The sequence below is a fragment of the Desmodus rotundus genome, chromosome 6 (genome assembly GCF_022682495.2).
Source record: "Desmodus rotundus isolate HL8 chromosome 6, HLdesRot8A.1, whole genome shotgun sequence".
In the NCBI taxonomy this organism is placed as follows: Eukaryota; Metazoa; Chordata; class Mammalia; order Chiroptera; family Phyllostomidae; genus Desmodus; species Desmodus rotundus.
In genome coordinates this window covers 159785642-159811254 of record NC_071392.1, presented here as the reverse complement: position 1 = coordinate 159811254, position 25613 = coordinate 159785642, and the positions used below count along the sequence as shown (strand labels likewise).

Here is a 25613-nt window from a genome sequence, read left to right as displayed (position 1 = left end):
CCCAGCAGCTCTGATTGAGCAGGTGTGGCTCCATCCACACTGCCACCTGTGTGCTCACCTGGGCCCGGCTGCCCCCTGGAAAGTGTGGTGACCCTGGAGGGCTCTGTGGCCCCAACAGGCACCGTGGGACAGCCCCATATGTCACCGGCTGTCCCACGTCCAGGATAGCAGCCAGGACGCAAGGGTCTGCTCAGACATCCTGACCTGCTGAGGCTGGGACTGGGGGCAGCTGGACCTGACAAGACCCTGCATTTAGGGAGCGCCCAGGTATGAGGCGCTTTGGGTTTGCAGACAGGCAGAGGTGCAGGGTGCGGGGGCAGGGGGCCTCATGGTCTACACGGAGTGCTGACCCGCTGGGCCTGGGCACGTGAGCTGGGCACCGGAGGAGCGTGAGCGGCCAGGCGCTTACTCAGACGCCTTCGGGAGAAATGGCCGCAAACTGCAGAGCAGCCAGCCCCTCAGCCCCGAGGCTGAGCAGGAGGTGAGGAGACAGGCTGGGTGTGCCCAGCAGGCAGTGGGACGGGACAGAGGATGTGAGGGGACCACCAGGGAACTGAGGGGGACAGAGGGTCACGGGCCCCAGCAGCCCCCGCCCAGCACCGTGAGCTCACTGGGCCAGAGACACAGAGGCGGAGAGCGTAGCACGGGGCCCAGGAGCCAGGCTGCAGACGGGAGGGCTGCCTGCCTACATGGGCCGGGGCCACCTCTTGAGACCCGACGCTGGGCCCTCAGGCTCCTTGAGAGAAATGGCAAAGAACTCGGGGCGAGACGCGCCTCCCCCATCTGCTCCCTCGGGAGACCTGGGTGAGACGGGCGGTTCCCACTCTCACGGCACCGAGCTCGGGTAAAGTCGGCCTTTTGAAGGTACCGTCGGAAGTGGATGGAAGGCCCCACAATGTCACAGAAAGGGGAGCGAAGGGGCAGGCACCAGAATCTGGGCCTGCAGGGGCTCCCATAGAGGGGGGACAGCCTGGTTTCCCAACATCAGGGCGGTCAGCGAGTGGCCCTGGCAGGGCTCTGCATGGGCCACGGGGGCTCCTCAGAGCAGAGCAGAGAGCAGAGGGTGAGGCCCTGGGGTGAGATCTGCATCCTGAACCTCCTGCCGGCACAGCGGGCGCTGGGTGAGCCTGTGAGCAAGAAGCAGGTACAGGAAGGGCAGAGCCTGGGGGCAGGGAGGGCAGAGAGGGCCAGGTGGAGGGGCCTGGACCCCAGCCCTCGGCGTCCCTGAGGCGGGGCTGGCGCCAGTGTCCTGGTAAGAATGATGCCCAGCTGGGCCACTGGCCTCGTCCCTGTCTGTCTCCTCTGCTTCCTGGGCTGGTGCTGTTGTTTTTCCTGACCCGAAGGGAAGCTAGCAGGAGCTGACTCTGCAGGCTGGCAGTCTGAGCCCAGTGTGGGGACCTCACCCACATTCTGGCCCTGACCCCTCCAAGCACTTCCTCCGCAGCCTTCGGCTCCTGCCTCAGTTTCCCCCCTCTGCTGGGAGACAGAAGCCCACCCCGCCCCAGGCACAAAGGCTGCCGGGTCCAAGGCCGAGGTCAGGACAAGCAGGGACTGCTGGGGGTGGGGGGGCCGGGCCCTCGGGTTGGTGTGTGACCTCCCAGCGAGATGCCCGGGTGAGTCATTTCCTCTGCCGCCGCCTCCGGAAGCCGAGGGCTGCCTGACCGATTCCCAGAACACAGTGACAGTGGACACAGATGGGCCGCTCGAGAGATAAATAAGCCCGTGTCCCCCAGAATAGCTCAGCCGAACCAGAGGCCAAGCCCTGAAATACCCTGGCAGGGGCAGCCCAGGTGGGGTGGCACTGCTGGCAGCAGGGGGAGCTGGGGGCCCACCTGGAGGGGCCTCGATAAAGGGGGAGGGCAGGGAGGCCGCCAGGGGCCCTGTCCCAGTGCTGGTGTTGGGGGTGACTTGGGGGCCAGCCTGGGATGTGTCAGCTCCTGGGGCCTCCCAGATATGTGTTGACTGTGCCCCCAAAACACCAGGACAGACTCTGCCCCTGCCTTGCGGCCCCATCGGAGGACACAGGCAGCAGCCTGGGGCGCCCGTGGGGGTCGCCCACAACCACTCCGGCAGGGGGCTGGCCCAACGGGGTGGCGGGTGTTTGAAGGACAGCAGCCCCGATCAAGTGAGGGCCCCCGCCCCTGGGAGACAGAGCAAGACGGGAGAGAGCAACATCACAGAGGCGGGCGTTGCGTTCACGCCCAGCGCAGCCGGTGGTGCCTGACGCACCTTGGCCACCGACAGGGGCGGAGTCAGGTCCGAGGGACCCACAGACCCGCACCCAGGATGGCGGAGCAGCGCCGCCCGCCAGCCAGCTCTCATTTCAGACTGCGCTCGGATACTTTTCTGTGCCTTTCGAGCTCAGTGACTGCTTCTGGGACTAGCGCATCAGAACCATGTCCCGGAAGAGAAGGTGTTTCCAGGCCCGAGCCCGTGGTGCCCCGGGAACAGGCAGAGTGGGGCGGGGCTTCAAACCTGTTTTCCGAACCAGTTAGGAGGCACTTACATCCACTTCTCCTTGGTCGATGACGTAGAAGTTGTCGCCCTCGTCCCCTGAAACCACAGAAAAGACACGATCTGCGCAACGCAGAGGACACAGTGACCGCGCGCCCTGCAGCCGCCCCGCGCCGCTCCCTGACCCACGCTGGGCCTCGTCCGCTCCTTTAAACTCTTCACAGACAAATTGTGCTCGCTGATGGCGGGCCACACGGTGGTGAGACGTGCATGTGGACTCACAGAGAAACCGCGTCAGGAGGCCTTGAACACGGCAACTCCGCACAGGCACAGCGGCCGCCATGTGTGACAGCCCCGCCCGAGCCCGCCCGCCATGGTCGGTGCCACCGTCCGTTCGTGGGCGGCAAGATCATCGAAAGATGTGGCATTAGCTCATCAGGCAGACGGTCCCTACGTTTCATGAGTGGCTTTTCCCAAAACACACCATGCGGGTTTTACACGAACAGTTTTCCACTGGGAATTCTCTCCGCGAACAGCCCGAGGGCCCCCGCGTGGTCTCGCCGGGGAGGACAGGAACATACCTTGCTGGATGACGGTCTCCCCAGCGATGTGGGTGACAGGGAACATGGCATCGAATATGTCACTGAAAAGAAGACACAGCAAGTGTGAGCCCTGCAGGGGCCCCGGTGCCAGGCCCGCGTTCCTCCCCTCCCCTGGACTCAGTCTTGCTGGAACAAGGACATGCTCACTGGGGGGTGGGAGGGGGGGTCACAGCCACCTAAGTCACAGAAGGAAAGAAAATTCTTCAGGACCCCGCCATTGGTCTGCTTCTGCGCCCCGACGGGGTTTGCCGTGCGGGGTTTCCAGACACCGGGTCATACTGCACACGCCACTCTGGACTCCACTTAAAACAAAAGTAACAAAGTAACAAGAGGTGGTGGATGCTTCTCGCGTCCACACGGGGGGCTTGTAATTCTTGTGCTTTTAAGCCAAAGCCCCTGACATTGGCCACCCGGCCACCTCCGGTAGCAAGGAAAGCGAGTGTCAGCACCTGCAGCATTTCTGCACCTCCCTTTAAAGTCTCATGTGGAAAAATTTCAGGCTGCCAGAGGCACAGGGGTGGTCAGAGCCAGGACGCAGGTTTCTGCCCCACTGGGTGGGGAAGAGCGGAGCCCGACGCCCACTGCAGGCCCTCGGCGCGTGCGCACCAATGGAAGTCGGGGGATGACGAGGGGTGAGAACAACATCGAAAGGAAGCCCCACTGAGTGCAGAAAATGGCCCCCAGGGCGGCCGACCCGTGGTCCTGAGGTCAGGGGGCAACTGCACTAACACCCCCGACTCTAACACACCCTGCGGCTTTTGCCCCCAAGCCTGGCCCGGTTGCTGGTTTGGTCGTGCAGTTCAAAGCAATGCAGAGGAAGGAGGCAGCCTGGACCTGGGGGATGGTGGGGGGCAGCCACCTCGTTGCAGTCCAGGTTACGGAGGCTGCGCATCGGGACCCCAGACCCAGCACCCCAGTTTGCGTGTAGGATCTCCCACTGCTGGGTGGGGCCTCCCTACGCTTCCCTACTGGCTCTAAGTTTCCAATAATCCTCCCTGAACACTGAAGACTCAGGCTGAGCGCGACTTACTGCCGTGAAATCTTTTTATAAAAAAATGTGGACTTCCAGCTTCTCTGGAAAAATCAGATCCGGCCACCTGGGCCCACCCCACAGGGCAGAGGCCACCGAGCTGGGTCCCTGCTGCCCAGAGGCCGGGCCTCCCCTGGTCAGCCTGCAGGGGCCCAGCCAGGGGCTGGGCCACAGAGTCAGGGGAGGACCCATCTGGTGTGTGGATATCGAGGTGCGGGCACACCTGAGCCAGGCTCACGGCCACTCCCACCAGGTAGGTGCACGTCCAGCTGCTGCTCCACCAGCACTGGAACTGGGACGCAGTCCCAAGAACTGCTTCCCAGCAACACCCTTCTCCCCACTGTGACAGCAGCAGGCAGAGAGAGGGACAAGGACTGGAGGGCCCCTCAGCTTCCTGGAGATGCACGGTCAGGAAGGGGGTCCCAGGCGCAGCCCCATCGCTCCCCAGCAGGCCAGTGGCTGAGCCTCGGCTTCCCCCTCTGTGGACGGGGCTCCTGAGCAGCCTCAGCACCGTGGTGGCCGTGGGGCATGTGCTCCACCAGTGGCCACACCCCCGAGTCCCCTGTACCCTGGGACCTGCCGGCCCGACACCACGCTCCTCCAACTGGGCGGGGGGTCAGCTGCCAGCCCTGGCTAGTCGTGGACACCCTCCCTCCCCACCCAGAATGGCCCCTTATCCTAGCCAGCTCCCTCTGCCTCCAACAGCTGGGGCACAGTGACCCCAGGTGGCCAGCACCTCCAGCCAGTGACTGCCATAGGGGGAACAGCACAGACACCGAGTTTACAGGACAGAGTAGTTCTAGGGGGAGGGACCTCCCTCTCTCTGTGTCTCTGTCTCTTTCCTCCTGCCACGGCATGGGCACCACCCCGCCTGCTCTGTGCTGCCGCAGCAGCTCCCGCCCGCAGTCAGAACCACCACCAGGAGAAGCGGACAGAGCGCGTGGGGGCGGTGGGCCCATGTCCTCCGAGCCCTGAGATCCTCACGGGGACCACAGGAAAGCAGGGACCTGGCAGGTCCTGCCCCCTGGGGGTGGGGGCGGGTGGCAGGACAGGTCAGGACAACTGGGAACCAGGATGCCTGGGCTCAACCCCCAGCTCTGCTGCCCACCACCCTGGTCCGCTCCGCCTGCGCACCGGGGCCATGACTCCACATCCTGAGGCTGCTTTTGGGGCAGAGCGCCCACAGGTTCAAGGGCCGAGACCACTGTCCGCCTCACGTGCTGCTGGAACCCGCCCCCGGCGATCGGCGCCCCCAGCACAGGCGGAAGCTGTGGGCGGATGGGCAGAGGGCCGCCTCCCCGCCGGACCACACCCCACCCGGAAGAGAATTCTCAGACGTAATAACAGCAGCGTGACACGTCAAGGTCACCTGGGCTTCATCTAACTTTAACCTTTTGTACTTTGAAAGACACCGTTAGGAAAACACAAAGATCGTACGCAGACTGGGAAAGGTGCTTGCAAGCCGCGGGCACCTGAAGACGATGCAGAGCATACAAAGACCTCTCCGAACTCCACGATCAGGGCACCAGGAACTCGGAAAGTAAGCGAGAGATCTGAGCAGACTCTGTGGGAGAAGGCGCAGCTGTGGCTAACACCTCACCAGTCAGCAGGGAAACACGCATGAAAGCCATACCCGCGACGGTGACCGACCTCAAAAGACCCTGCGGGCACCGGCAAGGAGGCAGAGACACGGGGCCCCATACGTCACCCTGCAGACAGGACTGTCGGAGGGGCAGTCACCCTGGACAGCAGGTGGCTTCTTTAAAAGTTAGACATGAGGCCAGCAAACGACCCAGAAATTCCATCAGGAATCCTCCCCAAGGGACAGGAAAACACATCCCAGGCAGACACACACAGGGCGACAGCCCCGAACCAAAGGCAGGGAAGAAGGACCCCGCTCGCCTCTCCCTCCGCAGCCTGGTTCAGCCTCCGTCACATCGAGGACTTTGTGTCCACAGTCAAGAAGCAGCAGCACTTTCTTACCATCGAAAACAAGGACTGAGTTGCTTGGGCGGAGGGACAGAGAGGGGAGGAGCGCCCGGCACGGCCCCCAGGGCTGAGAGCCCCAGCTGCACGGTGCAGCGTGGCCTCCCCGCTACAGCTGTTCCCGACTCAAAGTGTGTCTTTGTTTTCTGCTCTTGGCAACTGTTGCTTTTTCTGAAGAACAAGCGCAGACCAGCTGTCCACCCGCTCGGAAAGGATGGGTCCTCAGGAGCCACTCAGGGCGGGAAGGAAGCGCAGACCCTGGGTTGGGAGGGTCCCTGCCCCAGCCTCCTCACCGCCCCCCCGAGGGCCACGAAAGGGGGCTGGATGCAAACCCACAGGCAGGGCCCTGCAGACAGCGGCCATGGCTGGACCAGGGAAGTGGGGGTGGGGGTGGGGGAGGGGAGAGACACTCCCAGAAGGCGATCCTGAGAAGGCGAGACTGGAAGACTGGCCGACGCACAACCCAAAGCCTGTCCATCATCAGGTGGACGGGGCGCACAGTGGGGTCTGACCGAGGAGTGGAGGGTCACTCAGCCTTGAAAGGGGAGGAGTCCGCCACCCGCCACAGCCTGGACGAGCCTGGAGGACCCAGTGCTGAGAGAAACAGGCCGGGCATGGAGGACACACACTGTCCGACCCACCCGTGCGAGACCCCCACGCTGCAGAGTCCACAGAGACGGCAGGTGGGGGGCCGGGGGGAGAGCTGGGGGGAGATTTCACGGGGATCGAGTCTGAGTGTGGGGAGAAAGTGTTCTGCGGGCGGACGGACAGACGGACGGATGGGGGCGACAGCGGCAGAGCAGCGTGACCGCGCTCAGTGCCCCTGAACGGGACGCCTGCTCACGGTCCGACGGCAGGCTCTGCGTCAGGTTTGACCACAAGGGGCAGTTATGGGGACGGAAACTTCCACACGAAGAAAAAGTGCCACCAACGGCGGAGACGGGCGCCCCCGGGGGAAACGCTCTGCCGCGTGTTCAGTCCTCGACGCCTGACTGTGCTCATTTGCACATAAGCCACGAGAGTCGGTGAGGAAGGAGACAAGCCAGTGAAGCATGAGTCAGGCGGCCACACAGTGCGCGGACGGGAGACAGCCCCGCACCCCGAAGGAGCCGCGGCACTCACACCCCCAGCAGACCGGCCGCATAACCTGCAGCAGCGCCCCCCCCCCCCCCCCTGCCCGTCCCTGGCCCGCACAAAGTGACTGCGTGGCCCCTGTTCAGACCTTAGCATTCAGGGAGGCGGAGCGTCACGGGGGAGCAGGGGCCCCAGAGCACAGAGCCCAAGACCGCGCATGTCTGGCCCTGCAGCCACCCTGGCCGGGAGGTGCAACCTCCCCGTGAGACAGGCGAGTGAGCGCGGAGGGCGAGGGGCAGCCACGGTGCAGCCCACGCCGCGGGGCCGCCTTCCGACGTGTCTTTCCAAACTTGAGGCCAGCCCCTGCGGCCCAAGTGCACAGACGGCTGGGGAAGGAACAAGGACGTGTCCGGGGACAAGGCACCAGAAACCGTCCCCACGGGGAGATGCCACAGCCCTTCTGGTTGCTTCCTGTGCGTTAAAAAAATAAACCAAAAAAAAAACCCCGTGGCTCCCCACAGGGTTTGTGGCCCCGGCCCAATCTTAGCCCATCAGCCTCAGCTCCTTGCACTGCCCACACCTCAGCTTCCAGCGCAGGTCAGCAGGGACCCCCACTCCGTTCCTACCCCAGCTCTTGCCTCCGCACGGGGCACCCGGAGACTGCACACCACCACACTCCGGAGGTTTTCAAACACGACGACCCCACGCCAGGTCCCTGGCAGGCTGCCCGATGGCGGCCCCAGGGTGGGGGAGCCCCAGGTTCTTTCTCTCCTAACCCCATAGCCGCGTGCTTCCTGTGGGCCTCGATGAGCGAGGCCCTGACAGACACAGACTCCGTCGACAAGCCCGGGGGTGTTGCCCAGGCCAGCCCAGCGCCGCCCCATCCTGGCTGGGGTGTGAATCCCAGCTTCTCCCAGGCCCAGCCGGGGCCTCGGGCAGTGCGCTTCCCCACTCTGTGCCTCTCCGCTGAAGGGCAGTGGGACGCTGCTGGCCTACACCCCCCAAGGGCACTGGGGCGCTGCCGGCCCACACCGTTCTAACACAATGGCCGCACGAGGCTGCAGGCCGGCCCTGAGCACGCCAGGGGTGAGGCAGGGCCGAAGATTCCAGCCTCCCCCCAACACGTGTCTAAATGTCCCAGGTTCACGTGGCCGCGGTTTGTGAACCTCGAGGTCTCTGCCCAGAGGGAGCCTGGCTTTGTCCAAAGTGAAAATCCAATTCTCTGCACGTTCAAGCCAGTAAGCGCCTCCTCCACGCAGCCCTGTGTTTTCCCAAGCACGCTAACTTCGTTTCCTAGTCCCGCTGCAAGGGAAGCGTCAGGCCCCAGAGCCGGAGCCCAGCTGGAGGGGGCGGGCGAGGAGGCAGAGGCTGGCCCCTGGGGCTGCATGTGAATGAACAGACAGTGTGCTTTTCCCATCACCTGGGGACCCGAGCCAACCTGTGGAAAACAGGCCGGGAAGGTATGCGGGTGGGAGGAAGCGAGGACAGACAGCGGGAGACAGCTGCGCTGGAGCGGTGCTGCAGCCAGAGGCCTGCTTTAATTAGAGCTGCAGAGAGCTGGCTGCGGGACGGCCGCAGGGCGAGGGGCCCTCCCCACCCAACGTCTGGCGGCCCCGGTAATGAGGCCCCAGCGGAGGGCCCAGCGCGCAGCCCACTGCTGCCAACCCCGTGTGGTTCCCCCTAATCATCACGCCCGGCTCCCGGGAGAGTGCACTGGTCTCAGGGGGCCCGGCCCGTAAGAGAGCTGAGTGGACCCAAGGGCCCCATGTCCCTCCACCAGGCAGAGGACGTACCCTTGGGGCCAGGCCAGGTTCACGGCACATCTCAGGGCTCTAGCACCCATGGGCCACCTGCTGCTGACCAGCGTCCAAGGAAGGACACAGGTCCACCTTTGCTCAGTAGCTGACCCGGTGAGGAGGCTGCACCTGCGGCCTCCCTAGCTGCTCGCCTGGAGGAACTCACCTCAGCAGAGGGGCTGTGCAGGGCCACCCAGGCACGAGGACACCCTGCTCCAGCCCCAGCTGGGACACGTGCTGCCTGGCCAGGAGCAAGGGGCAAGGGGCAAGGGGCAAGGGGCGTCCTCTCGCTGGCCCCAAACCCTCTCCTGTATAGGGAGGCGGGCGTGAGCCGGCCCCAGAGCCTCCCTGCTGGGTCCTGGGCCCCAGAACAGCCCACTTGCCTTCCTCGGGCCCAGGGTGGAGCAGAGGGTGACATCGGGGAGTGGCCTCGGGGATACCGCAGGCCATTCCTCAGACTAAGCACTGAGGCCAGCTGTTGGGTCCATGTGGACGGCTGGGCCAGTGCTGGGGGAGCAGAGTGGAGCAGGGAAGAAGCCCCCTGACCCCGCCTCTCCACTCAGCCAGAGGGACTCCAGAGAGATGGCCGTGGTGATGGTGATGATGATGATGGTGATGGTGGTGATGATGGTGATGACGATGATGGTGGCGGTGGTGGCGGTGGTGATAATGGTGGTGATGGTGGTGGTGGTGGAGATGATGGTGGTGATAGTGGTGGTGGTGGAGATGGTGGGGATGATGGTGGTGGTGGTGATGGTGGAGATGGTGATGGTGGTGGTGGTGGAGATGATGGTGGTGATAGTGGTGGTGGTGGAGATGGTGGGGATGATGGTGGTGGTGGCGATGGTGGAGATGGTGATGGTGGTGGTGGTGGTGGTGGTGGTGGTGGTGGTGGTGATGGTGGTGATGTTCCCATGGACACAACTGCACTCTGTCCCTAAAGCAACCCTCCAAGCAGGGCATGTCACTCTCATGTGACACTTGAGGACACTAAAGCTCAAAGAATGTCCTCACACAGCTTGTAAATTACATCACGACACTGGCCCCTTCCCAAAGGCACTTTAACACACCTGAAATCAGGCAGTGAGTGTGAGTGGTGTGTGCGTGTGTGGGTGTGCGATGCAGTGTGTGCTGAGTGCGTGTGCGGGTGTGTGTTTAAGGCTGCTCCACCCGACACTCTGAGTGTTCGGGGCTGTCCTGTCCTCGCTCACTCCCCTGGCCCAGCTGGCCAGAGCCCGCGCCCCGCAGCTGCAGACGGCCCGGGACACCAGGGTCCCCACACGCACGGGGCAAACCCTGCCTCACCCACTCCTGCCCGCTTCCCCTCCCAGGTGCCCATGTCTGTCATCACGTGGGGCCCAGAGACTCCTGGGGGAACCCTGGCTTTGCTGTGACAACTGGGGGGGCCCTGAGCCAGGGACGGCCCTCCTTACTTGCACAGGGGGGCAACTGAGGCTCTGCCCCATCAACACCGGCCCAGAGAGGGCCTTTGACAAATGCCACCCAGGAGCGCGGCCATCCTGGGAGAGGAGGCACAGCAGGGGACGGTGCGCGGCCTTCACAACACGGCTGGAACGTAGTCACCTTCTTTCCACGCCAAGTGTCGCCACAGGAAGTAAGAACAGCCTGGGGGGAAGACACCACTACCCACTGACGGGAAGGAGCAAAGCGACCAGCCTGTGACAACAGGTTCGCCATCTTCAACCTGAGTCCAGCAGGAGGGGTCACTACACAGAAAGGTGTACTCGTCCCCACCCCCTCCCCGTGGGTTTATTTGCAAAGGAATGTCCTGGTGGGGACGCAGAGGTGGCAGCAGCAGCCTTGGTCCCGGTGGGCCCGACGCCCTGCCCACTTGGAGCAAACAGTGCCGCCCGCGCCAGACTGCAGCCGAGCGCAGACAGAGCGGCTCAGCCCAGCAGCGAGAAACCTGGGAAAAGCAGCCTATTTGGAGGCCGTAGGGGAGACATCACGTGGAAGGTCGCGAGGCAGGCCGCTGCCCACTGGCTCCGGACCTGTTTCCTGGACTGTCCGCCTGTTTCTTTAGGGGCCGAGGCCAGAAAAAGGAGCCCTCGGGGGGTTTCGGATGGAAAGTGAGTTTTCCTGTTTGCAGAACAAAAGGCCCGAAACACCACACACACATGGGAGAGCTTTCCTTCCACGCCTGCCCGGCCAAGAGGAATGTTCAAGCCCACCATCTGCTTCCTCCACTTCTTGTCCACCTGGCTCTCCGAAAGGACAGCCCGTGTTCCGCAAACGTGAGGCTAAGGGCCCCGGACCCAGCACACGCCTGCCTGCACACACAGCTGGGGTGCCCAGAAACACGGTCTCAATCAGCTGGCACGTGAGCCAGGCGGGCCCCAAATGAAGAATTTTACTGGACCAGCTAGTGCTCGGGGCTGGCGAGGGGTCGAGGAGTCTGCCTTAAACACAGCTGCCACGGGGCGGAGGGGGGAGGGGGGGCGGACAGCCAGGCTCACAGGGCAGGGGGGCCCTGACAAGCGGCTGCGTGTGGAATGACCCCCTGAGCCCGCACCTGCACTCCCAGGTGTGTGCCCAGGACCCATGCCTGCGGCAGCACGTTCAAGTAACCAAAGGCACAAACAACCCTGGTGCCACCAACAGGCGCGTGGACGAACCCGATGTGGTCTCTGTGCCCCAGAGAATCACCCCTGCCCCGAACTCAGACACACACAGCAACGGGTGGACCCGAGTCGTCCTACTCGGGGAAAGACGCCGGTCACAAAGGTCACACACTGTGAGACTCCACTCCTAGGAAAATGCCAGAACTGGCAACGCCATGGAAACAGAAGAGGGTCACCGTGTACACCCAGGGCACACCCCCTCCGTGAGGGGGCACCAACTGAGGGCTTGGCTGAGCTGGGCGGGTCAGTCCCGCCCCTCCCCTGAGGGCTAGCCTGGGGTGAAGAGTGGACAAGGGGCTGTGCGGCCGGTAGCAGGAGCAGGGACCTCCGCTAGGGGTGGGGGGCGTCCGCCTGTAGCAAGGGAGCCAGGGGCCCGAGGAGAGCGGCCCCGGACATTCTGCAGACAGCTGGCCTTTCACTCTGGGCCCGGCCCCCTTTGGGTTTTGAGCCACGGGAAGGCAGCACCCGCTCAAATTACATTTTCAAGTGATGTTCCCATTCAAGTTGGAACAGTTACGACAGTTAAACGTCCTCGGAGGACAGGCAGACAGCGGAGCAGTGGACAGATGTGCCACCCCCGCCCCCCACTCAGCGCAGACGAGGTGCAGCCGGGCACAGGAAGACTCGGGACTTGAGGCCCACAGGGATCTGGGCGGAGGAGGTGGCAGGAGCCTTTCCCGGGCCAGGCCTGTGTGTGGGGGCTGCAGGTGCGGGCCCGAGGTCTGGGGGGCAGCCCGGGAGTGCGCGGCACTTGACTCTCAGGAGCCACCTCTGCTCTGCGACACGCGTGCCCCCCAGGCAGGCGGCACCGTGACCCGCGCGGCCCAGGAGGGGCTGTCCGCTCCGCCAACCCCCACTCCCCAGCCCCCCCCCCCCCCCCCCGGGTTCCTACCTCCTCTCGTTGTCGTCCAGGTGAGCGAACAGCACGTTCCTGGAGATGGCCTTGGCCAGCGCCGTCATGGTCTTATAGTCCTTGGGGATGACCTGCGGGGACAGCAGCGGTCAGGCTTGTGGGCACCTCGGGGGCAGCAGCCCGACCCCGGGAAACTGTGACGGCCCCAAATCGCCTACGCCGCCGTCAGCTGCCTGCTGGCTGGTGACCGTGAAGACGACAGCTTGCAATGTCAGTTTAAAAAATAAACCAGAACGAACAGAACAGAGTCCCGGGGTGACCCAGAAGTCAGGTCTTGGTGGACGGGCTCCCGGGGCCTCAGGCCTCCAGCAGATGCCTGAGGAGCTCTGGTCCCTGAGGCTATTATGTCATTACAGATTTCATTATTTCACTGTTTTTTAATGTAGCAGATGCTTCTTTAAATGTTTGAAAAACACAAGAAGGGACAAGCTGACCTGTGCTTGGGGCCTAACGGACCTCCCCGCTCTGGAGGAGGAGTAAGAGGCAGTGGGGACTGTGCCAGGCTGGACCGGGGCTGGATCCCCGTCAGCCAAGCTACCGAGCACCAGGGTGAGGGAAGGTGTCCCCGGCTCTCGACCAGCGAGTCACTCACGGAACAATGCAAAGACCTTGCACCTCAAACGCCGGGGTTTCTCCCTTAAGGGACCCGAGTGGAAGGCCACTGTGGCCATAGCAGAGACCCCACTGCGTGCTCAGCAGCCTGGACCCTCTGTCCAGCTGGGAGGCGGCCACAGGACCCCGGGCGAATGTGTGTGCTGCCCTTACGGACTTGGGACACCCCTCCTCCCGCAGCCCGTGGCCCAGTGCCCGTCCCTTCCCTGAGCCTGGCGGGGCACCGGGCAGCCATGGGCGTGGAGGTGCTGGCAGAGGTGCCGGCAGGCGTTGCCAGTGACCACGAGGACCCGCTGCCCACCCCGCCCCGCCCCGGGCCCACCTTCCGGACATAGGACACGGCGTCCTCCTCCGTGTACACCTCGGCGCTCACACCCCCGCGGCGGCAGCGGGCTTTCACCACGGGGTTCGGCAGCGTCGGGGAGGCCTCCTCATCGTGCGAGTCAGACTGGGAGGCCGACTTCTGAGCCAAAATCTGTCTGTTCTCTTCCTGGGGGGTCAGGGGGACAGGAGAGGGTGAGACCGAGGCCGCCTGCAGGGACCAACCACTCACCAAGCCAGGGGCTGGGAGCTCGAGGGTAGGGAGAGAGAGGAAGCTGGGAAGCACGGCCCCCCACCCCGCTGCCCACCAGGCAAGTGCGTCCCTGGCGAGGCCTATGTCAGCTTCAAGGCCCATTTCAATGTCACTGCTGGCCGGAAGGCTTCCGATCTCCCTCCTCACACCCCCTGCTAAACGTTTTGATCCGCCATGACCCTCCCCCACTGGGCGGCAGAGCAGCAGCCCTGGGGGAATGATGACCGAATGTGCGAGTGGACAGACGGACGAAGCAAAACGAAGGACTGAAGGAACTAACGGAGTCAGGACAGGCACTGGGGCCCCAGGATGCGCAGGGCTCGGGTGTCGGGACCACCGACCATGCGCCACCGCATCAGCTGCCGGGAGTCAGAGCTTGGGGCCACGTCGAGGGGCCACAGGGCAGGGAGAAGGCGCCACCACTCAGCCACGGCTGTGGTGCCATCCACATCCCCGTGGGCGGGGTCACAGGCCCAGCGGCCGCTGAGTGGGTCAGGGGCTGAAGGAGCCGCGAGCAGACGCAGGCTTCCCTGAGCCGCGGGGAAGGTGCTGAAGGTTCACAGATGCGGCCACTTGGAAATGCAGAGATGGTGCCGCAGGGTGGCCCACGGTCCCCTGCAGCCACCAGAGGTCACCCCTGCGGCCACCAGAGGTCACCTCCGGGCCTCCTCGTGGACCAGTGCACGGCACCTGGCCTAGCCCAGGGATGGTTCTCCATCTTTGGCAGCACAGGGTCAGCACGGGCAGGACGCAGGTGGCTGCACACTGCAGACCCGGGCGTGGCCTGTGACTGTGTTTTCTGGATGGCGTCCCGTCCCTGCCCCCTCTCGGGGTTCCAGGGAAACCTGATTCTTTGCTGGCCCCCTTCCTGCCTCCTGTTTCCAGGCTGACGACCTGTCTGGGGGAAGGGGGGTGCGGTCGGGACAGGCTTTCCGGGCCCAAGGACGCTCCACAACCATCGCTTGGGAACCGCGTGTTCGCAGAAAGCGCGAGGCCGGCATCTGCTCTGGCCTGGGCAGCACGGCCCCAGGGACATCCCTGTGGGCCGCCTGGACCGTGAATGGGGGTCACTGTCTTCTGACTGCATTCTTCCCACACAAGGGGGGCCAACGCAGACTTCCAGCAAAGGAAGGAAATGTGGGGCAGGAGGGGCAGGATCTGGGGGGATCTCCAGACCTGAGTGGGCCCTTGGAGACCCCGCCCTGCCCGCCGGGTGAGGACACAGCCACCCTGTCCCCCCTCAGGGGATTTCTAGGGGCGGCTGATCACGTAGGCTGAGCACCCCGGAGGGGAGGCCACATCCACGGGGAGCCCCGGGAGGAGGTGTCTGCACAGCCAAAGACCTGGGTCCATGTGGGGTGACGGTGGCCGGCCCCACCGGGGAGCCGCCTCCTCTGGTGGCCACAGGTCTCCGACAGGAAGGCAGGCCCAGGGGAAACTGAGGCCCAGGGAGGGTAAAGGACGCGGCTGGCAGGTGTTCAGTCAACATGTTGAATGAACTACTGAATAAAACCTTTGGGGGGAACAAGTGCCATCACACACCTACCGACACCCGGAGCCCAAATTCTATTCCTTAAAGAACGGCCTGAGGGACAACGAGCGCATCAGGAGACACCTGCACCGGGACGTTCTCTGCAGCGTTTAAAAAGATTTTCCCTCCAACCAGCAACAGTAAGAAGTTGCTCAAATCAGGTTAGAAACATCTAGGTAATAGACCACTCAGCACCATCAAATCATGGTTTTAATGACATTCAGCCATCATGTCGGCAATCGTCAACATTTGGTTTAAAAAGCCAAAGGGCAGGGTCCAGAAGTGCGGGTACGTATCGCCGAGAGAACGAAAAGACAAGCCACAGACCCGAGAAGGCGCCTCCGAGACGCGCGCCTGAGAAGGACATGTGTGCAGAGTGCACGAAACCCTTCCAACCCAACGAGAAAACGCACAGCCAACTGGAAAACAGACCTGGACACACCACTCCCCCAGGGAGACACGCTCCTCCTCCCGCGGCACCGGTGCAAAGCCACCACACACCCGGCGGGACGGCCGGAGCCCAGAGCACAGACACCCGCAGGTACAGGGACCAGGGCGCCTCGGGAACCTCACTTGCTGCCGGTGGGGCTGCAGGCAGGCGGCCCCTCCAAGGGCAGTTCGTGGGAAGAAAAAGCAAACAAAAATGCACACAGGCTACAATTATCCAGATCCCTGGGGCAGGGAGCGGGGGTTGCAAAGCGAGAAAGCCCTCGGGAATGTAGGGCTGGCTACGGAGCGTGGCGTTGCTTTAACGGAGGGGCCTTTCCCCACGACATTGAGACGCTCTGTTAGAAGCACCACGGCGCCGTGCTTACGCGAGCTCCAGAGAGGCCGCGTCCCAGGCTGTGCCTGCGGGAGGCGTACTCGCTACTTCACCCCCTCAAGTCTCTGTCTCAGAAAGACTGGACGGGGACGACGCCCGTTCTCACCATGGCCTGGGCACCGGGCGCCGCGGTCAGCAGGCCAGGGCAGCGCCCGGGCAGCTGGGCCATCCCGCCGGTCTGTGTGGTCTCCTCGCGCCTTCCTGCCTGAGGCACAGCTTCCGGCTGGGCTGGTCCTGCGTCCGGCCTCCGGGAGGAAGGAGCGTTTCCTGGCCCCTTATCACCACACAGCCGGCTGGCGAGGCCTCACAGCCGGACCAGCGCCCACAGTGCAGGACCCTCAGGGCCATTAGGTTTGAGGATCGCAGGTCATTTGAGAGTCCACTGCCAACTGGCCGCACCCACTGACAGAGAACATGGACGACTTCAGAGGCTTCACAAAGCATGCCCCCCCCACCCCCCCGAAGCCTGTGCCTTGGCTCCTACAGGAGAGAGACAAGAACAGCCTGTGGTCCGACCCCGGCACGCGACGAGGTCGGACGTTCTCTCCGGCTCAGAGGTTACCGCCGCGTCACCACCGCCTGGTCCTGGTGTCCCCGTGGGCAGTGGCCGCAACCAGCGTAGGCCTCCTGCACCCCCTGCCCACACCGGGAAGGCAGCAGCCAGGGTGGAGCTGTGTCCCCGGGAGCAGGCCTGGGTGGCACCCGGACCTCAGCACCGAAGCACCTGACTGTGTTTGAAGCCGGGGTCTCGACATCGGAATCAAGTTAACATGAGGGCATCAGGGGCCCTCCTCCAGGGTGACCGTGTCCCTGCAAAAGGGACCCGCGACGCAGGCAGAGACAGGTGATGCACCTAGGAGCCCAGGATGCCCAGGGTGGCTGCAGCTGCGAGGGACAGGCCTGGAGGAGCCAGCGGTGCCACTGTGACTCCGCCCCGAGCACCAAGGACGCCTCAGCTGTGGAAGCCCTGAGTCTGTGCAGCTTGCTGACGCAGCCCCAGCAAACTGGCCCAGTTGCCACGGCGACCAAGACTTAGAACTCAGAGGCCTTGGGTCTTTCCCTTCTAGAGGAACAGCAGGAAAAACTCGGTTTTGGAGCAAGACTGGAAACTTCCTCCTCCCCGGGCTGTGCCCAGGGCGGCCCACCGCAGTCCTGACCTGCCCCAGGCAGGGACAGGCTGCCTCCCAGGTCAAGGGGGGGCACTAGCTGCCCAGCCTGGGTCCCCACCCCAGTCTCTTCCCCAAGCCCCAAACCCACAGCCTCCTGGATGGCACCCACCTACATGTCCAAGGCTGAACTCTCAATTTTTCCGTCTGACCCCGCCTCGTCCCACTGTCCCCTTCTTGGCGAGCAGCACCCCCCTCCCTCAAGGGCCCAGACTCAACAGCAGGAGCCATGCCCCGGGCGCCTCTCCTCCCCCCACAGCCAGGCCGCCCTCAAAATCTGCAGCGTCCCCCCCAGAGCTGTTGAAAATGCCCTGGGTGCATGGTGTCCCCCAGCCGGGCACCTCCACCCAGGTCTGGCCTGGACCTGCTGTGGCCTCATGCTGGGCGCCCTGCCCTGGACGGCCAGGAAGGTGCAGCCTGTGAGACGAGCCCCCGGCAGGGCCCCCCGGGGACAAGCCCAGTGAAGTAGCTCTGGTCACAGCCAAGCTGCGGTTTGAGAAACTCAAGAAGATCCCTGACCGGTGTGGCTCAGTGGGTAGGGCGTCATCCCACAAACCTGAAGGTTGCCGGTTCGATTCCCAGTCAGAGCACATGCCTGGGTTGTGGGTCAGGTCCCCAGTAGGGGGTGTGCAAGTAGCACAAGAGGAACTAATCACTGTTTCTCTTGCACATTGCTATTTCTCTCCCTTTCTTCCCCTCTCTGTAAAAATAGGTAAGTAAATAAATAAAATCTTTTTTATACAAGAGATAGAAGGTTAAAGACACACGCGCCTGCCTGATTCTCCCTCCTCAAATGTGGGAGCCGGCGACACCCCCCACGCCCTGTCCTCTGTGGCCCTGCTGGGGGGGGGGGCGCAGCTCCTCCTAAAGGGGCCTCAGAAGTAACCAGTCAGTGGACCGAGGCCACAGGACCGTTTCCATCCACCCGTCGGAAGACAGGTTTTTAAATTAAAACAGCCACAGCGGGCACCGTGGGGGGTGGGGGGGTGGGGGGGTCCCCTCCTGCCAGGAGCACCAGCAGCCCGGTTTCTGAAGGCTGAGCGGAAACGCAAGGAAAGAGTGTGCGCACGCCGGTGTCAGTGTGGCGCCCAGCTGCCCACCGTGCGGGGGAGGGGCAGACAGAGCGCCCCGACACCTGTGGGCCCTCAGCCAGGTCCGCGAGGGGTCGTGACAGACACACACACGAGCCTGCGCGGGGCCTGCGGCAGGGCGGCCACAGGGAGGGGACAACAGGCGAGCTTCGTTTCTTCTTTCTATCCTGCACGTTTAAGATTTTCCCTAAAAGGCACAGGTCGCTCTAAAATGTTCTTCAACAGGATGCTTCAGAGGGAAGAAATCACCTCGTTCCACCCCCCCCCCCCACCAGGGCTCCATGCCCACAGGAGGCCCCTGGGCAAAGGGAAACAGCGCTGGGTGGGCCTCAGGGACTCAGGGGGGCTTACAGCAGACCTGAGCCTGAGCTGGGTTCCCTCCTGTCCCCAGGAGACAGGGACAGGGACAGCTAAGTGGTGACGGAAGGGCCTCGGGAGGAGCCATAGGTGGCATCGGAGAGCTCAGGGCGGCAAGCCGAGTGAGGGAGGTCAGGGCGCATGTCCCCACCCTGCTCCCCGGCCTGTCCTCCCGCGTCCTCCCGCCGTGGACCAGCGAGGCGTCTCTCTCCTCAGAAGCGGGGAGCAGGCCTGTGCCTCCCTCCGCCTCCCCCGCCACACGTTTGAGGGGCATCTCCCTCCACGTCCCAGGAACGCAGGTTAACCCCTACATCACACTCAGTTGGAGCCATTTTCTTCCCCCCAATGCCACCAGTGTCCGTGCCTGACCGGGCTTCCGGGTCCCTGGCGGTGAAACTGTTGGAGGGCCTGTGAGCTCCCACCACCATGAGCTGCCCCTCAAATCTGAAATACCGCCCATGAGGCTCACCCCAGACGGCCGGCCCGGAGAAGCGGGGGCCTGTGGCTGGAGACTCAGTGGTCGGCCACAGGACGCCTGTGGGCAGGCCACACTGTCCAGAGAAGGACGGGGAGGAGCGAGGGGCACAGGAAGCGGCGACCCACTGACCTTCTCCAGCTTCTCGAAGTGCTCGCGCAGGAAGCGCATGGGGCGCTCAGGCTTGGAGACGCACAGGTGAACGATGCAGTCCTTCAGCACCTGCTGGACCCCGTGCCTCTGCACGTACAGCTCGCACCCCCTCAGGCTCTCGTCCTCCTCCAGCGGGTGGGCCGGCGGCGAGGCCATGGTGCCGGCGCCCTGCGTCCTACGGAGGAAAACACCCCCGGCCTCAGCGCCAGCTGCCCGAGCCCCAACCTGGACGCGCACGCACCTTACATGTGTCGTGAGGCTGGTCAGCGTGGCCAAATCCAGTGACCATGACGTGGTCCACGCACTTTATTTTTGCATGGTCAGAGATCTGGCTGAGTTGTCACCAGAAGACCAGGCCTCACTCCTAGGGAGATCCCTGTGGGGGCGGAGGGGGACCCTGCGTTTTCTGCAGTGCTGAGAATGCCCCTGCGTGTCCGGCCGCAGCTAGGCGGGCCCACCTGCGCCCACCTCTCCCCTTTGTAAGGAGAGCTGTGTGAAAGGTAAACAGAGCCCACCGGCAGGCAGGACCACTGGGGGACCGCTGGGAGACCCTCCGTGAGATCTCAAGGGACGGGAGATGGAGGGGGACCTGTCACAGGGCTTGGGTGGGGGCGCTTATTTGAAAAAGAAAGAGAAAAAGGAAAGCAATTGAGACCCGGCTGAGGGGCTTCTGGAAGAAGGGAACCTGGAGAACAAAGGCCACCGCTCTCAGCCCCGCGGTTTCAGACTGGGGCACCATGACCAGCGGGAACCAGCCGCATCCACCGCAGGGACCCAGGCCCGCACCCCTCCCCCAGGCCTCCTCGTCGCCTCCCCAGCCTCCGCGCTCCCACCCCAGGCCCGCACCTCCTCTCTGCCTGCTCCCCCACAGCGGCGCCTCCTTCTCCGTGCCTCTGAGCCCCCTCCCCAGGCTCCGCAGACCCGGGTCCAGGCACGGGGGCAGGGGCTCCCCAAAGACCCACATTACCCGGAGCCTCCCAGCCTCCGAGGCTCCCAGCTCCAGGCAGTCCGGGTTCTGGCGCACACCCCACTCCAAACCCGCGTACCTGGGTGCGCTGCGCCCGAGGCTGTTGGCAGCTACGCGGGGACGCTAGGACGCGGGAACGCGGGGAGGGTGAGCGGTCCCGCACTGCAGCAGCACCGCCTTCCGCCCGCCCCTCTCGGCGCCAGCTCCCCCCACCCCCAGCACCGGACTCCCGCCACCCCTCCCCGCCCCCACCCAGGTCTGTCTCCCACACTCCAGCTTCCCACCTTATCTCCCCAAGGACCGGCCTCTTCCCCCGCCCCCCACACTTGGCATTCAGGGGGCGCATTGCACAGAGCCTGGCCAGACCTCCAGATCCGTGGGCAGCCAGGCCAGGACCACCGCCCTGCCCTCCTCCGCGGCAGACCCTGTGAGTGCCCGCCCTGCCCTGGCCAGCTGCGGCCCTGGGGCCTGGAAGTGAGGGCAGGGCAGCCCCCAGTGAGAAGCCCCCAGGACTTTAGAAGATCAGCGTTGTCTACGGTGCAGCCTCGGGACTGTTCACTGCAGGCCCAGGATGTGAAATTTCACAGAGTTTAACACAAATGCCAAAGCCTGCTTTAATGAAGCATCGCCCTGGTACGGGTTTGGGGGACATGCTCCCCACGGTGGCCACCAAGAAACTGGGCTGCTCAGAGGCAGGTGCTCTCAGCCCCGCAGGGGGCCCTCAAAGGACCCGGGTGGGCCGTGCCTGGACCCCAGACCCACAGGCACCGGAGAGCCTGGGTGTGTGGTGTTAAGTCACCAGGTCTGTGGGAGTTCGTTAGGCAGCAGCTGATGGGTAATTCAGGGGGGAAGCAAGAAGAGCTCCATGGCTGGGCTGGTGCCAGACTCGAAGGCAGCTGCCATGCAGCCGTTCAGAGGGACGTCCTGCCCAGCAGTGGGCTGGGCCTGGGAGGCGGGGCTCTGGGGTGAGTAGGTCGTGGGGTGCGCCCCTCACGAGTGGGATTAGCGTCCTAACAAAAGACCCCAGGAAGCTCCTTCGTCCCTTCCACCACCTGAGGACACGGTGAGGCGGCTCCGTCTAGGACCCGGGACGGGGCCTCCACAGACCGGAACCTGCAGCACCTTGTCTCTCTGACTTGCAGCCTCGGTCTGCGGGACAAAACTGTCCGTTGGGTACAAGCCCCCAGGCCGCGGTGTTTGTGCGGCAGCCCGAGCGGACTCAGGCAGAAGGGGAGTGAAGTACAGAACACCGCCACACGCAAAGCTACATGATGAAGACAAAAGATGAGCCCTGACCCGTGTGGCTCAGGGGGGTTGGTGTCGTCCTGCAAAGTGAAAGGTCGCTGGTTTGGTTCCCGGTCAGGACACAGGCCTGGGCTGCGGGTTCAGCCCCCAGTCGGGGTACGTGAGAGAGGCAACCGATCAATGTTTCTCTCTCATCGATGATTCTCTTTCTCTCTCCCCCTCCCTTCCCCTCTCTCTAAAACCAAAAATAAAATGAAAGTTAAAATATGATGAATGAACAGACATTAAGGGATCAGAACAAAGAGCCCAGAAATAAACCCTGATATTTACAGGAATTTCCTTTGTGACAAAAGCAGCATCAGTAGCAACTCAACGGGCATTTGGGTGAGAACTCGAAAGACTAAGGAGGAGAAAATGAAGTCGAATCCCTGTGTCTTCATACAGAAGAATCAAGATTAAACACAAAAACAAACTATAAATACAAAAAAAGTTGGGAAAATATTTTACAACATTGGGGCAGAGGCCGCCTTTCTAAGCATGATACAAAATCCAGGAACCAGGAAAATGTAAAAATTGATATTTTCAACTACATACAAATGAAAAGTTTCTGCGTTAAAAAAATACATTCAGAAGGCAAACGAAATATATTTACAATACAGATCACAAAGGGCTAATTTCCTCAGCATGAAGATACCCGAATTCACTCACAATGAGAACACCGCAGGTTAAAACCACACATTGACACTGTCTTCTATGTATCAGATGAGCAAAACCCCCCAGCCTGAGGCTGCTGTTCTGGCCAAGGTGTGGGAGACTGGCCGACAGGCGTTGGGGGTGGGGGCGGGGTGTGGACTGATGCGGAGACCGATTTGGGAAAACCCCGCAGACATTTAAATACACGTATCACCTATGCTGGCAATTCCGCTTTGCTGTATTTATCAGTAATCGCTTACTTTTAGGGTTTTTATTTTTAAAGTATATTTTATTGATTTTGCTATTACAGTTGTCCTATTTCCCCCCTTTTGCCCCCTCTGCCCTGCACCCCCACCACCCGCATTGCCCCCCTTAGTTCATGTCCATGAGTCGTGCATGTAAGTTTTTTGGCTTCTCCATTTCCTACACTATTCTTACCGTCCCCCTGTCTATTTTCTACCTACCAATTATGCTACTTATTCTCTGTACCTTTTCCCCATTGTCCCCCTCCCACTCCCCTGTTGATAACTCTCCATGTGATCTCCCTGTCTGTGCTTCTGTCCCTCTTCTAGTTGTTTGCTTAGTTTGTTTTTGTTTTGTTTTTTAGGTTTGGTTGTTGATAGTTGTGACTTTGTTTTTATTTTACTGTTCATAGTTTTTTATCTTCTTTTTCTAAGTCCCTTGAACATTTCATATAATGAGGGCTTGGTGGTGATGAACTCCTTTAACTTGACCTTATCTGGGAAGCACTTTATCTGCCCTTCCATTCTAAATGAGAGCTTTGCTGGATAGAGTGTTCTTGGATGTAGGTCCTTGCCTTTCATGACTTGAAATACTTCTTTCCAGCCCATTACTGCCTGTAAGGTTTCTGTTGAGAAATCAGCTGAGAGTCTAATGGGAACTCCTTTGTAAGTAACTGTCTCCTTTTCTCTTGCTGCTTGTAAGATTCTCTCCTTCTCTTTAATCTTGGGTGATCTAACGATGATGTGCCTTGGTGCATTTCTCCTTGGGGCCAGCTTCTTTGGGACTCTCTGAGCTTCCTGGACTTCCTGCAAGTCTATTTCCTTTGCCAGGTTACAGAAGTTCTCCTTCATTATTTGTTCAAATACGTTTTCAACTTTTTGTTCATCCTTTTCTCTTTCTGGCACCCCTATGATTCGAATTTTGGAACATTTAAAGTTGTCCCAGAGGTTCTTAAGCCTTTTTAAAAAAGATTTTATTGATTTATTTTTAGAGAGGGGAAAGGAGGGAGAAAGAGAGGGAGAGAAACATCAATGTGTGGTTGCCTCTTGCAAACCCCTCACCAGGGACCTAGCCTGCAACCCAGGCATGTGCTCTGACCAGGAATCAAACTGGCGACCCTTTGGTTCACAGGCCAGTGCTCAATCCACTGAGCCACATCAGCCAGGGCATTTTTTTGAATTCTTGTTTCCTCATTCTGTTCTGGTGAAATGTTTATTTCTTCTTCCTGGTCCAAACTGTTGATTTGAGTCCCGGTTTCCTTCCCATCACTGTTGGTTCCCTGTACATTTTTCTTTATTTCACAGCCTTCACTTTTTCCTCTGACACCATACTTAACCATTTCTGTGAGCATCCTGATTACCAGTGTTTTGAACTCTGCATCTGATAGGTCGGTTATCTCTTTGTCAATTAGTTGTATTTTTTCTGGAGCTTTGCTCTCGTCTTTCATTTGGGCTGTATTTTTTGTCTTGGCACGCCTGTTACGTACTAAGGGGTGGAGCCTTTGGTATTCGACAGGGTGGGGCAACCCACGTTGCTGCCCTGTGCCACTGTCTGTGGGGGAGGGGTCAGAGAGGGGACAGTGCTGCTGGCTTGGCTCTTCACTGGCTTTCAGTCACCCCCCCCACTTCCCACAAGGACACTGGGCTCTCCTGGTGCTGATTCCCAGGTGGGTGGGCTTGTGTACATTCTAGGACCCTGTGGTCTCTCCAACGACCTCTCCTGTGAGGCTGGGAGTTTCTCCCACCACTGCAACCCCCACAGGATTTTCCAGTCAGAGTTTTGAGGCTTTATTTCCCCACAATGGAACCCTGGGTTGTGGGTCTGTCTCGCTCCCCAGTTGTTCCTCCTGGTTTATCCCCAGGCAAATGTGGGACCGCCTAGTCCGCCAGCTGCCGCCTTGCCCACCTGGTCCTCCAGCTGCCTTGCCGCCAGTTCTCTCTGCCCCAGCTGCCCATTTCCACCCCTCCTACTGACCGGATGAATGTTTCTTTAACTCCTTGGTTGTCAGACTTCCATACAGTTCGATTTTCTGGAAGTTCTGGTTGTTTTTTGTTTGTAAATTTGTTGTTGTCCTTCTCTTGGTTGTGCGAGGAGGCACAGCGTATCTCCCTAGGCCTCCCTCTTGGCCAGAGGTGTACTTATCAATGACTTCATAAAATGTTTCAGACCTCTTCCCTGTGGCTCACCACATTTTCAAAAGGCCAGTCCAGAGACACACATGTTTGGGGGGCCAAGGGCCTGGCCACTGCCCACGCCCCCGCTCCCCACAGACGCACCCTCAGACCCCACCCCTGGCATCTCCCCAGGAAGCCTGCCCCCCCCCCGGGGGTCACAACTGCATCTATTTGTGCTGTTCCGGTCAGCCCTCTCCCCACCGGCCACCTGCTTTGGTGCGCCTCCCATGGCGTTTGCTGGACGGAACACAGAGTCAGGCAAGCGCTACCTGCTAAGATCGGTTTATTGCTTGTTGGAATGAAACACTTCATACTACCCAGAACAGGACGGGCACCCCCTCTTCTCACCTACGCTCACCGGCTCCTTATGCTTCCTCCTCCGAGGAGGAGGGGGCGCATTCTCCGCCCAGACACACACAGGGACAGAGCCACCACGTCTGGCTCAACCGCAGAGGTCTCCAAGTCCTGTGGGATGACAGAGCCGCACACAGACAACGAGGCCTGGGGTGGCCTGGGCAGGAGAGGCCTGTCCTCTCCTCCCGTCCCGCTCTCCACCTGCTGTCCCCACACGTGCTCACCAGGATCTGACCTCTCCCACTTCAGAGCAGCTCTGGCAACCAGAAGTTCCAGAATTTTATCTTCTCACTCTGAAGGAAGCCTGAAGTCCGAGATGGAGGTGTCGGCCCCGAGGGTGGGTGAGTCAGGGAGTCTGTTCCAAGCCTCCATCCTCGTGTTCATGGGGTGCTCTCTCTGCGTGTGTCTGTCCCCGATGTCCGCTTTCGGTAACACCACTAGTCCCACTGCATAAGGCCGGTCCTAACGACCTGGCTGGCACTTGAGGATCTCTGCCCAAGCCCCATCTCTAACTAGGGTCTCCTTTCAGGTCCCGTGGGTTAGGACGCGAGATCGCTGTGCACTTTGGGGAACACAGTTCGGCCCCCAACACTCCCACCGCAGGGGGCTCCTCTTCACGGCCCATCCCCCGGTGAGTCCTGCAGACAGATCCGTTTCC

General features: G+C 61.6%; 1 protein-coding gene across 4 annotated transcripts in view; it reads right to left on the bottom strand.

The window, feature by feature from the left end:
- Nucleotides 1–25613, bottom strand: part of PRKAR1B (protein kinase cAMP-dependent type I regulatory subunit beta) — a 48691-nt gene that overhangs the window by 21458 nt on the left and 1620 nt on the right. Inside the window, exons 1-6 of one of the 4 annotated variants that reach the window (XM_053926444.2) lie at nt 20326–20421; nt 19259–19454; nt 13432–13599; nt 12477–12568; nt 3036–3097; nt 2507–2553 (exon numbers count right to left, since the gene is read on the bottom strand). In XM_053926444.2, coding sequence (XP_053782419.1) covers nt 2507–2553; nt 3036–3097; nt 12477–12568; nt 13432–13599; nt 19259–19435 — 546 coding nt within the window. In that variant the 5' untranslated portion in view covers nt 19436–19454; nt 20326–20421. The other 3 variants (XM_053926445.2, XM_053926446.2, XM_053926443.2) reach the window with 3 other exon arrangements.